The 13,274-nt window shown below is 37.7% G+C and overlaps 2 protein-coding genes across 5 annotated transcripts in view; one reads left to right on the top strand and one right to left on the bottom strand.

The window, feature by feature from the left end:
* Positions 1 to 64: 64 nt before the first annotated feature.
* Positions 65 to 8,657, bottom strand: LOC113501820 (ubiquitin-like modifier-activating enzyme 1). Of its 2 annotated transcripts, none has more exons than XM_026883096.1 (9): positions 8,578 to 8,657; positions 6,955 to 7,842; positions 5,322 to 5,720; positions 4,864 to 5,122; positions 2,980 to 3,155; positions 2,251 to 2,472; positions 1,800 to 2,051; positions 1,313 to 1,618; positions 65 to 1,225 (listed from the first exon to the last, which is right to left on the bottom strand). In XM_026883096.1, exons 2-9 carry the CDS (start codon positions 7,687 to 7,689, stop codon positions 425 to 427), a joined length of 3,150 nt encoding a protein of 1,049 aa, XP_026738897.1. In that variant the 5' UTR covers positions 7,690 to 7,842; positions 8,578 to 8,657; the 3' UTR covers positions 65 to 424. The 2 variants fall into 2 exon arrangements, with proteins under 2 accessions (XP_026738897.1, XP_026738898.1); XM_026883097.1 differs by lacking the exon at positions 8,578 to 8,657 and adding an exon at positions 7,919 to 7,937.
* A 445-nt stretch (positions 8,658 to 9,102) lies between these two features.
* LOC113501823 (protein real-time) overlaps positions 9,103 to 13,274 on the top strand; it is a 55,971-nt gene continuing 51,799 nt past the window's right edge. For 2 of the 3 annotated variants that reach the window (XM_026883104.1, XM_026883105.1), the window contains exon 1: positions 9,103 to 9,484. In XM_026883104.1, the coding sequence (XP_026738905.1) occupies positions 9,422 to 9,484 (63 nt within the window). In that variant the 5' untranslated portion in view covers positions 9,103 to 9,421. The remainder of the gene's footprint in view (positions 9,485 to 13,274) is intronic. The other variant, XM_026883103.1, reaches the window with a different exon arrangement.

Here is a 13,274-nt window from a genome sequence, read left to right as displayed (position 1 = left end):
TTTGATTCTCTTTAACATTTTTAGTTAGAAATTACTAACTTTAGACGATAATAAAACTAATAGCTGCTCAAAATTTTATTTATTTCTTTCCATATACAGACCCATCTGATTTCAACTTTAAAAATATCCAATAAATTTGGTGTAAAAACTATTGTGGTATCACGAGACAAATAAAAAAGAATAAATGCTAGCGCGTTTGATGAGACGTGAGCAAACAATTATAAACTACTATAAATATATGAATCAATAAGTAGACAAAAGCGTGTTCAGAAGCACAAAGTAAACGTCACACATGTTAACACTATCTGTACATCTCGTCCGTCGGCCGACACAGACACAGGCACTCACGAGCGGTCTCCTCGGGCCCCGATGTGATACCAACCATCTCCGAACATGGTAACTATTATGCTCTAACTGTTCCCGCTTAGCACACTTGGCTGGTCCCCGCGCACTGGGGCAGCGTGTACTTCACGTAGGGCACCTCCACGTCGTTGCCGTCCTCGTCGTTGCAGCACAGCTCGAACACCAGCGCCTTCACATGCGGCTCCAGCTTTTTCTTGGACACCTTCATCACCACCTCCGACATCGGCAAGTTCAGTCGCTCCTGGCGCTTCGCCTTGGGCATGAAGAACGAGTACAGCATGCACACGCCCTGCGACAACATCGTGATCTCCAGTTTGTGTTCGTTTTTGAAGTAATCTAAGAACTGTTGGAGTGTCACTTCACCCTTGACCTCGAAGCGGTCCCAGAGTGTCCATTTCTTATCATAATAAGTATTTGTCGGGGCTGCGATGGGTTCTGAGAAACCGAAGAAGGGTAAGGCAAGGTTTACGAATCCATTCTTGAACACGTCAAGGGTGTTGAATCCCTGCGCGAGCTTGTAGAGCTCGAGGCAGACGAAGCCAGCGACTACCGAGGTGGTAGTGGCGATGGCGGGGATGATCTTGCCGGCAATCAGCTTGGAGCGATGCCTGTCCGCGGGCGGAATCTTGTAGTTGGCGGCGCGGAGGTTGGAGGCGGCGACGATGAAGTCCATGTGGAAGTTGGTGTCGTCATCCTTCTCGAAGTCCAGCGGCGTGATCTTGAGGTTGCCGAGCTTGGCGGGTGAGGGCAGCTCTGCGATTATGTTCTTTACTTTATCGTGGTCCATATCGTCGTTATTCTGTTGTAGCTGTGCGTCTGTCACTGCGATTTTAACTCCAGATTTGGGTCTGTATTCTGGTACCTGTAGATAACCAAACAAGATAAATAAACATTCAACGCTAGGAATATGTTAATTTAATGATCACAAATAAATGTCACATTGACACACCTGAACAGTAAGTGCGACCTGCGCAATCTTCTCCCTGTCGGTGAAGGGCGGCAGACCGTAGACGTTAGCCCTGAGGTTGGCGGCGGCCACTATGTAGTCGAGATGCAGGTCATCGTTAGGGTCGAATTCAAGCGGCGAGGGGCAACGCTTGGGCCCGGACCAGAAGGGCGCCCCGCTGACGGTGGGCATGTAGGGCGGGAAGTTGTACAGCAGCTGCTTGATCTGGTTAGCGTACTGCGCCTCCCAGTGCAGCCGCGCCCACGTCACGCAGTCGTCGAAGCTCAGCGGCCGCTCGTTGATCGCATTCTACAATTTTAAAGATTATAATTGCTGTAGGGCGCCATGAATCCACATTCCACATAATGTACAAGATAGATAGATGAGAGATACAAGAGAGAGAGAGAGATGTGCGAAACTTTATTGACATGGGGAATAAAATCTCTAGTAGGGACCGAAAACATTAAAACACTAGAAAAAGTTCACTAACCCTGACGCTCTCAATAGCATCGAGCGGCTGGCTGCCGGGCAGCTTCAAGGTCCGGTCCAGGAAGTGCGGGTCCCGCAGGTACTGCGCGGCATGCTCTGCGGCCTGGCGGAACAGACCCTCAAACTCGTCGCGTGCCCACTGCAGCGTGTGCTCGATCGCGTTCGGGAAGTTCTTCAGGGTGCAGATGGGGATGCTCTTCTCTGGGGGATCTTGAGATGAACTGTACGACTCTGTCAGGAATGGGACTACCACCTATGGATACAAGAGGTTTATGTAATTTTAGGTTTTGCGTAAATCGGTTTATTACTAAATTGCGATAATAATTGAATTATATTATTGTTTCGGGCTCTAAATAAGTGAATTATTTTGGTAATATTTTATATTAAAGTATTAAACCAAACAACGGAAAACATCAATTTGTATTTCATTTATCAAGTATTTCATGACCAACCTGAGTGTTGCCCTTAGTGCCTAAGGTACCACTTTCCAGCAGCGGCTTCCTGTAGTACACACAGCGGCGGTCCATGTAGATACGCGCGTCCACGTTGTCCAGAGCATTAGCAACGCCGTCCAGAGCCTCGAAGAACGCGTCATCGTACACGGACTCAGTTTCGGGGCACACGCGGTTCTCTTGCGCAACCACGTTGATAGAGGGGTTCATGCGCTTGATGACCTGAAAGTTATATGAAATAACGATTATGTAATTATTATATAAGTACTGCCGTATACAAACTTTACTAAACAATAGTAGTGTCCCATAACAACAATACAAACAAAACGATACATAACTATATGCAAAATATGTTTAGATATTGTTGAAACTGGACTGTAGTGTCAAACAATATCTAGAGATACTTAGAGTATAATTATGTACTACTTATCTACATTATATTTGAAATACGTCACATATAATTTATAATAGGATAACGGATCAATACAAGTGCATCAAGCTTATTAAAGTATATTATTATCATGTTTTCGTTTATGGATATGGAGACGGTATTGCTGTAAAGAGTGTTTCTTGCGAGATGACGGCCGATAGAAAGGTATGGAAGAAGATGACATGTTGCGCCGACCCCAAATAAAATAATTGGGATAAGGGCAGGGGACTGATGATGATATGATGTCACAATTAGACATAAGCAATTACAAAATCGACAACTGAGAAATATTGTATCACCTTAGCAGCAGTGCTGGACTTAGGCTTCTGCACATCGTAGGGCCGGAACAGGAACTGTCGGTTGAGGTTGGACTTCTCGATGAAGTCCATGTCGGTAACGGTGAGCTGGCCCTCGCCCGCACCCACGCCGATCATCGCGAAGTTCTTCAGCAGCTCGCAACCAATAGCACCGGCACCTGAGAAGACATAATAGGATTAAATATGTAAATTACTTTGGGCAACTGTTTGATCTTTACATATAATTATTATTATTATAATCGAAATCAGTAGATATTCAATTCTCAAAACGTGTCTTAACATATAAAAGAGTAGAAAAACCGTGTACTGTGTACTTTGAAAGACGCCATGTCCAAAAGTGGACAAAAGGATAATGATAATAATTTTCCGTCTGTAGGGTTAATAGCTAGTAGAACTTGCCTTGTCTTAGCAGCGAGGTTACAATATATACCCGCGAAATTGGCTAGTTGCAGTCCAGACCAGAATTACCGTGTAATAAATTCGATACGGTGAACACTACCATATTTTACTCAACTTATGTTAAACGACAATAATTTCTCTTAGTATTTAAAAGATCACTAAATATACCTTCGCGGTATATATTTAGTGACATTTACTGGCATATTTAAAATAGTGTTGCCACTTACGAACACATTTAGCATACGCTAATTTTAACTTGCATATTTAACGCCTACTGCCGCCTAAGCAAAACAAACAATACAATCGGTCGCGCTACGATCCTCTCTCCTAGTTTTGTTTCAATTTAATATCCTACTTGTACTATTTACAAGATTAAGAATTATCATATTAAGATGAACACCTATCAATTATTCTTTTAGGATGTCTTTTTCTTCGAAATAAACACATTTTCAATGTGCAGCTTATCGATAAGCATAGTAACAACTACGGTAAATACGGAACAGCGACACAAATCTAATACTAAAGCAATCTTGATCAAACCATAAGAAATAATTGCTCGTATTTTATTGAAGCAGGAAAACTCGCGAGTCGATGTCGATGACTCAAAAGGCTTAAGACAGAAAAACAACTCGACAATAATTAGTCTTTGTTTAGCTATCCGGTATTTAAAGTATTATTATGCAGGTATTATGTACACGGTTAATGTAAGAAAACTGTGCGATATATGTTAGCTTCGGTTTTTATATATTAGAATATTAGATACGATAACAATTTTTTTATTAGCGAGGCGACTACCACCGTATTAATTTATTGTTTTTTAAGTTTGCACACGCTGTCAAGAGACTAATCGCCTGGCATAGATAGGAGTTCTGTCTCGCCTCAGTTTTGATCGGCCAGGTTTATTGGCTAATATTCATTAAATGGTTTGTTGTTCAAGGGTTTGCTGAGTTAATGTTACTAATGCTGCATAAATCAGTACAATAAGTTGATAAAGCAATAAAAGTCAGTAGCAATTACTGGACATGCACAAACAAAGAACAAGACAGTAATTAAATTTACAAAAGTGTCTAATTAGAATATAATAATAAAGATTCTCACGAGGTTCATTTTTGTTATTATAACCGGTTTCGATAAGATATGATAAAGAATAAACAGTTATTTACGATAAACAAGATACCTTACTAGCATCAAATAGGTTAACAACCTCTTGCTGATTGATAAACAAAAACATTTTGTTGTTTTCCCGGGCCATTGACAGGCAACTATAATAAACAAAGCACTGGGACTAATCAAGGATATGTGAGCATTGACAACATCTACAACAACTATTTAAGGAGAAATCATTGTTCTCTTTCAGACTAATATTCAATCAGCTGTAGTACCTACCTGTACCTAGTACAGTAATTCTACAGTAGGATCATCCAGTAAGATTAGTTATATTTTTCAGATTTATCAGTCAATACTCACCAACAATGAAATACTTGAGGTCACCAAGTCTCTTCTGGAAGTGCTTGCCAAAGACAGCCACTTGACCATCATATCTCGAGCCAACTGGCTTGCAGTTGTCCTCAGTGAGGTCTTTGCGTTCTTTAGGAAGGCACTCAATAGCATCTAGGTACAGCCACTGCAGGATGGGGTGGAACTTGCCAGAACAGGCCTTCATCACCTCTTGGGCTACCACTCCACCAATAGATGCATTCATGGGGTTCAGGTCTCCAGCAGATACCTGATAGAGGAAATGAATTAATTGGAAGATAGAAAGTAAATCAATAGTCTTATCTATTATTTCCAGAAACAAGGTTATTGCACAATGATAACAGCCAATACGTCAGCACATGCTAGATTTTATTACACTTGCATGTAATATTTAAATCTCTCATAGCATAGCTAAAGGAAAATAGTATGATATAGTAAATTAAACTTACCTTGCAGAAAGTATTCAAAAGCTCACAGTTCAACTCCATCTCTCCGTTTTTGAAGACATCAATAACCTTAACATAATCCATGAACTTGGCAGCATCGGCATCACTCCAGGGCTTGGGCAGGCGGCCCTCTGACTCCTCAAACTTGTAGAGGGCAGCAAATGCAACATGGAGTTGCTGAGGGTAGTCAAACTTTCCAAAGTCAGCAATGAGGAACTCTGGGTTAGCAAATGACTCCTTAAAAGGCTTGAACTCAATCTTCTTGGGCATCTTCACCTGTGTGACAATACCACCTCGGACATACTTCGAGAATGTAGTGGTATCACCAATACTGAAGGTGTATGGACCCAGGACTTTAATTTTGTGGGGCTCACAGCCATTGAGTTCTGTCATTCCTTGTACCTAAAATAAAAGAAATAATTTTACAACTTGAAGATTATTGTTGTACCACAACTGTTACTGTGGAACTAGAATATGGTGTTACAATAAAATTAAGCTACAAAACAATCATTGTTCTGCTAATAGAAAGAACAGTGTTCTTACTGTGGTTAGTAAGAACACTGTTTTTTCTATTATTAATTTACAACACTATTTATAAAAATAAATAAATAAATGCAGACAACATCACATACATTGTTCTGAACCCAAAATAAGTTGCTGAAGCACTTGTGTTATGGAATTCAGATACAACTAAGGTACCACAAACACCCAGACCTGAGACAATGTAGAAATGTGAGTTTTTTTTACATTGTACTGACCGGGGATCGAACCCAGGACCTCAGAGCTAGCGGCACTTTGAAACCGGTGCGTATGCCAATCGACCATGGAGGTTGTCGAAATTATATTTATATTTTGATGTACTTGCATAAAAGATTGTTCTTTACAACAAGTTATCTAATTCATATAACACTATACAAGTACATGTACAATAAACTTATTCAGGAACAAATTGATAAAGTGGGTACTAACTATGGCCATGATAAATGCAAAGAATTATGTGAAGACCTAACTTATTTATTTTTATAATATTGCAATGGCTTCTGCTGACACCCACACATTATAATCCTATTTTATGGTACTTAATATGATTGTGGTTCTTTATTAATACATACTACACTATTTACAAGTTCATTCTAAGCAATAAATGGTTATTGCTCAATTAGCCTGACATGTGATATATTGGGTCTAGGATTTAAATGTTTATGTTTAGACACTAATATTGTATAAGTGTTATGGTGGTGAACCAACCTCAGCAATATAGGCTAGTTTTAATGACATTAAGGCACTATGTTACCATGTCAATAACCATGGAAACAGTGCTCATTACTTATTCACATCCGCAATAGCATTAAAATAGAATTATGAAGTCATAACCATTACCATACACATCTAAATTATAAAATATAGTTCCTGGCAGGTATTCAAAAAATTGGCTACTGCATAAAGGTCAAGGAAGCACATTGCTATATACACCAATACATTGACACTAAGCTACTGAAGGTCAGTTGTCGGATCAGTTTTCATATCATTATGATGTACACACATTTGCATTACTCATCAACTCAACTCAACACTGTAACTAGGACATATTAGGTATGTTTTGTAAGTATAGTAAATAGTAAGCCGTAATACAAACCTCACTGAAAGTGACATAGTCACCATCCTCCAAGCCATGGCGGGTATCATCCAAACAAGTGACAACTGCTTCATACTCGTGTGAGATGTCAGCTATCATGGCTGACACCGGGTTCTCTCCAGTCACATCTACAACTGTAAACTCAGGTCCGAAGTCACAGAACACCCTGGAGAACAGGCCTCTGGTGTCTGCTATGATAAGAGCAATGTTATTGGCATGCGTGAGCGCTGAAATGCGCTCCTGCTCTGCCCAGGTAGCACCAGTGAGGACAACCACGCGAAACTTTCGCAGAAAGTCTTCGGTGAGCGGGCCGGTATACGCAGTAGTAGGCACATAGTGGTTTAGTTCAGACAGCTGTTCGCACGACGCAAGAGCCCTGTTCTGACCGACCGAGCTATCGGACAAGTAAAACTGCGATGACAAATCAGCGATCGTGCAAGATCGCTCATCGTGAAGAGTTACCGATTTCACACCGCCAAGGATCACGTTTTTCGCTATTTCCACACCGAGACCCCCGAGCCCTGAAATAAGGACATCGGAACTGGCCATCCGCCGCATGGCATCGTGCCCCAGCACGTACAGCTGCCGGGAATACAGACTCTCGTCGATCTCATCGTCTACACGCGTCCCATTGTTCGCCATTGCCGAGTTGTTGGAACGTGATTCTCCTGTATTTAGTTTCCGCTTTTTCGCCGGGGGGTCAACGGAATTATCGGCGACTTCAGCACTAGACATCGGGCACGAACGCGCACAATTTTGCCAGAATTTTGCTTTGCGTTTAAAATTCAGAAGAAATAATCTTCAATTACTAGAAAGCGACATTCGCGCTTCGTCAAGGCCCGCTTACTCACTGTCTTGAAGTTGGTCGCGAAATACGTGGAAAATGACCTGCGGAAATAGTGTTTTGTTTGGTTATTTTTATGATGGTTTTTGTAAATGTGACTTTTATGAATAACTAGAACACCTCACTAATAATTTCACTCTCAAGATAAAATGATTTGAAACCAGTCTATCTATCAAAAATCACCTACAAAAACGCGGTACTTTTATTTATCAATGTACATTTTTAGTTATGGTAACATTACCACATAATTCAGTGCGGTCGAATTAATAAAGGTACGTTCTAGAAGGTGCAATTACAGTTTCGTTAAAAAACAATCTTATAATCACAATAAATTATGATTTATTCCATCAGTAACAAAAATATATACTAAATTATTTTTCTACTTTTTTTCATTGCTTTTAAAAATAAATGGTAAAACTATTTTTGCAAAACCAAATCAAACTTTTTCACTTTAATTAAACCTATTTAATTGGTCAGGTTGGTTATAAAATTTAATCGCCATAATAAAAAAAACCGTTTCGGTTAATGTAACCTTGGCACTATATTTTTTTCAGTTACTGATTTCTGAAAATCTGATTTTTGTAATCTTAGGCGAGATCAATCCTGTCAAGGAAACATAATAACATTATTTTTGTTGAGTAAGTATAAGTAAAGCCAAAAACAAGAACATATAAACGGGTCTAAGAAAAAAAAGTGATTCATATTGCTGTAAGAGCTGTGCGTCTCTTAACCGCAGGATTAGCTATAATGCTACAATACACGACTGGAGTATAACATACAAAAAGTCTGAAATTAACTCCGGCACGCACAAAACACAAGACTTTGTACTTGATCAGACAAACAGCAAAAGCAAAACTAGTGTCAACTGTACCCAACCGATTAAACGTCACAAATGGTTGTCAGTTTGTCATTTTACGTTCTGAAGATAACTTCTTAGTTTTAGTAAAAAAGATAGTTATTTTTTGTCAAAATGTGATTGTTTGATTTGTGTAACAATAACAACTAATAGTTATTATAAACAATGCAGTACCCAAAAGTAAATGTATTCTTTCATGCGACGAAGGGATCATTTCAGTTTCAATTTTAAATATTTAACTTGAATTCCGAATGCCTTGAAAATTGAAGTTGACAATATGTTGACAGGACATGACAAAAGCCGGCTCTCCGGCATGCGGCCGCGGCAGTAAGTTTTTGGATTTAGTGACAACTAAAATAGTATTACAATGTTATTGCATAAAAGAAAATAACGTTGTTAAAAAGAATCTAACTTAAATTTCAATTGTTTTCTTTGAATTTTTACAATTATAACATGTTTTATAAACAAGTGTTGTTAAAAATTTGAAATATTTTCCACTACCAACACTAGAGCTGTCAAATGTCAATCAATCTGACACGCACCTAACTTCAGAGCAAACAATCCATTTTGTTACCATCCGTGGATTTTATTTCAAGTTCATGACACGGTGTAATTCTGACTCGACGCACGAATATCTTGTTGTCGTACCGAACGCGAGTGAAAGGAGCTCAGGCAGCATGACTATTGTGTGAAACTATTATTATTTAAAATATTGTGAAGTCCTTACGTTTTATTATTTTGATTTGTGTGTTTTGAAATTGTGCAAAATGGTACAGGAATACATATCCCCCGTTAGGGTACATAAGTATCCCTTCGAAATGGTGATGGCTGTGAGTATTTGTCACCTATTTGTTATTATATTAGTGATAAGTGTGCGAACATTGACTCAAAGTATTGTAGTGGCAAGGTCAGATTCGATGTATTAAAATACTTAAACTTTCTTATTGGGGGCCGTAACAATGTTTAGTCAACAGTTTCCCAATCAAACGACTGCACTGTTTTGCAAGGCTAGCCATCACAATATTTGTTAACCTGAATGAGCATTATTGTTAAATTTTCATTAATGAAATTGAATAATGAATATTGAATAAAGCTTTATGTTTTTTTTAAATACGGACGCGATACTAATTTGTTTTAAATGATAAAAGTTTACTCAGTTGGTTAGAAGTAGTTGTAGAGTTTATTTGTATATGTAAATCCCAATTGGATTATAATTAGAATAACATTTTATAATAATTGATGCAATACTGTGTATAACAGGATTATGTAGATATATTGGAAACAAAGAAGGCAAGCAATATCCTTGTTCATGAGGATAAATAGTGAACAAATAATAGTATCTTGTCACTGGTCTGCTATTGAACAGCTGTGAGACAAACTTTAAACAAGAGGGAATTTATTAGACTGTGTGCAAGTCAAACCTCTAAGTTAAAAGTTATAACAGATTATTATAGTGTACTCTTTTGCCCTGAATGATGTATACATGTACACTGGTAAAAGTCACTAGTAGCTGGCAGTAATACTAAAGTTGTCAAGAAGGTAAATAATAAAAAAAGCATGGGTTGTGACGATAAAGTTTTTATGCTAAAATATTGGGAACAAGTTACTCTGATAACTTTAACTGCACTAAGTTATATTAAATTTTTAAGATAGAAAAGAGGTAAAATATAGATTACAAATTGATTAACTGATTTTCCCTAAGGTTTGTTAGTCTGAAAATAAACATACTTGAAAACACCTATCTACATTTAAAGTGAAAAACAATTGTTTTGAAGTTGATTTTTTTCATCTCTTAACATGTCATGTATAATTTCTGCAGGGGAATACTTCCTTTGGTCAGCAGTTCCTGAATTTATAATTAAAAAGCAGTTAGGGCAGTGCGGCTCTTCGCTCCTTCTGATTAAATATATAATTAGATGACTTTTTATGATAAAATTAAACTGGAAACTCTGAATGCAACCAAATAAAATGTTTTAAAATATGGAAGTTGCAATATTTTGTTAAATTGCAATATATTGTCACATTCCTTCAGTGTCTGTAGTAGTATCTAGTTTCGCCTAGTTGCTTAAATCATATCATTTTTATGGGTTAGCTAAGTAGTGGGAAATCTGTAGGCAGTATTGAATAAGGAACATTTTCAGCTGCCATCACAAAATGTACTTATTGCCTTTTTCTTTTGTAAATTACCTATTTGATTTTATGACACTATTTGTGGCTGTTGAAGCTATTTTTTTGTGTAGCCTTGGGATTGCCACAATTATAAATAAAAAAGCTATTTAAGCTCTTAGGAGAATGTATAAAAAAATCACGCTAGGTAAATTATTACACTATCGCCGTTCGATATGAAGATTAGTATAGAGATAAAACTATAATTCTCGACGAGAATTATTGAAATCATGTCCTGGCGTCGGGGCGGCTGCCCACTTATACCCCAAGAGAACCTCTTTTATTATGCGTACAAAAATAATCGCTGAATTATCGTCGCCGCCGCGTTTTTATTATATTTACATTCTAGCGAGCACTGATTTGTCTCCACAAATTGCCGAGACGGGATTTTAGTACGAAGAAAATTATGCGACGATGCTAAATTTCGTTTATACATAAAATATGAAATTTCATTAGTTTGGTTTCTTTTAGTGTGAGATTAAATAACTTTTCGTCTCTCGCGTTAGTGCTCAGTAACCATATCAGTAGCGCTGTCGGGACTAATGCTTAGAGCCAAACATACCACTCATACTAAGTTATTTTCGTAATGGTGCCTTTTTGCAATATAATTCAATTATATGAAATCATTTATTCTTTAAGAAGGTTATATCATCAGTTTTACATGTCTTTTGAGATGGCTGTAGAAGTCCTATCTGACTACCCTGAGAAAAAATCGAAACAAACTCAGGGGTCGTTCCGCTTGTTCAATCATTCTATCGCCCATCCTACATCACCTATCTAGAATGATCTAAAATGTCACAATCTCCTAGCAAAACTAACTATCGTTATAAGTTTTTCAGATAGAAAACTATGGCACCAACAAGGCCATTCTTGCAGGTCTATTGATTAGTTGGCTTATAAGAAATGCAACTGAAACGACTCGATCGAAATAGATTTCCGCTGTTCGACAAACGGTTTTTGTCTGACCAAGAAAGTACTTTGCTATTAATGTAGGCTATCATAATACCGGTACAAATACAAACAGCGATTATAATTTATTATCAAGTGCATATTGAGCACGTGTCCATTGTATTAAAATAAGACGGCCCACACATTGAGTTGCTGACTTGAAAATTAACAATAAACTTCATTTAGATACTCAAATAGTCTGTGAAAGGAAACTCTTTTACTGACAGTCATATAGACAGAATGGGCTTTGTGCAGTGAGGAACAAAATTCGATAAACATTATTAACGTATTGAACAGGGGCCTACCGAGACGTCTTATAGTAATATTTTTATTTGGGTGTGGAAAAGAGATGCCGCTCTACGTAGTGTATTATGCTGTCCCACTTCCACAACCATAATAATTTCAAAAATAAGTTTAAGACGTAGTGCTAGACCCTCAGAACTGTTCTTGTAAATGAAGTCGTAGTGTAAATGCAGTTCTGATAAATACTATTTTGTATTCTGGTATTCTTGTATTTGATTTATTGACTCTCGATGCTATGTAACTAATCACAACAAAAAATACTTTACTCTTGATCTGAAACAAGGATAAAACTCATTGTTCTTCAAATGTGTGCATTTGAATTCCGGCGTCATAGATCTGTCGAAATATCGCCAAAAAAGTTTAGCATATAGGTTTCAAGGAGTTTCGAAGTGTCCATGAGGTGTAGGGCGCCATACAGTCGGGCATCGTTCATGACCCAGTAAGCAGGACTGTATAAAACTATTTTATCTCACCGCTATTATAATTTTATTATTGTTTTACTCAATGGAAGCTTCCCAACCATTCACGCTGATAGCGCGTTGTGAATGAAGTTTTTTACCGTGATTAAAAACATTTTCCTTTTCCTATAAATATTCATGATAAACTATGTTATCAATGGTTTTAAAAAATACCTCTTCTTGAACTACTTTGCAGTTGTTATAAGGGATTTCTTTTTAATAATTAATTAGATCTTACAAATCTTTTATAAAGTCAAATGAAAGTGTAGTGATTATTCTAATACACTAAAAACTTTAAGATTTTCAAACCTCTGACGAGGCTATCAGACGATTCTAGACTGATATGATTATGATAGATCTGTTGCATGACAAAATTAGTCTACAGTAATATAGTACAATAGATGCGCATGTTAACAAATAATATGCTTAAATACGGTTCGGAAATTCGTGACTTCCATATTGACAAACCTCAGTCCTACAATGAAATCGTAAGCTTGTAAATTCCATGTTGGTATCATTTTACAATTATCATGTATAGCCTCACGTTTACGAGTATTTAGCGTGTCGAAGATACTCGGCGTATTGCTCATAATACACGCAAAGTGTGCATTGTGACAAAACGATTGTACTTAAGGATCGTGCAAGATTACCACCAGATTAAGGATTAAGAACAAAATTGCGTCGCCAAAGTGTTTTCGAATTCTCAGGGGTGTAATCTTAAATCAAGGTCGGTTTTCCGGATTGA

This window comes from Trichoplusia ni, chromosome 16 (genome assembly GCF_003590095.1).
Source record: "Trichoplusia ni isolate ovarian cell line Hi5 chromosome 16, tn1, whole genome shotgun sequence".
Lineage (NCBI taxonomy): Eukaryota > Metazoa > Arthropoda > Insecta > Lepidoptera > Noctuidae > Trichoplusia > Trichoplusia ni.
The sequence above is the reverse complement of the archived record's forward strand: the minus strand, read 5'-3'. Positions and strand labels throughout refer to the sequence as shown.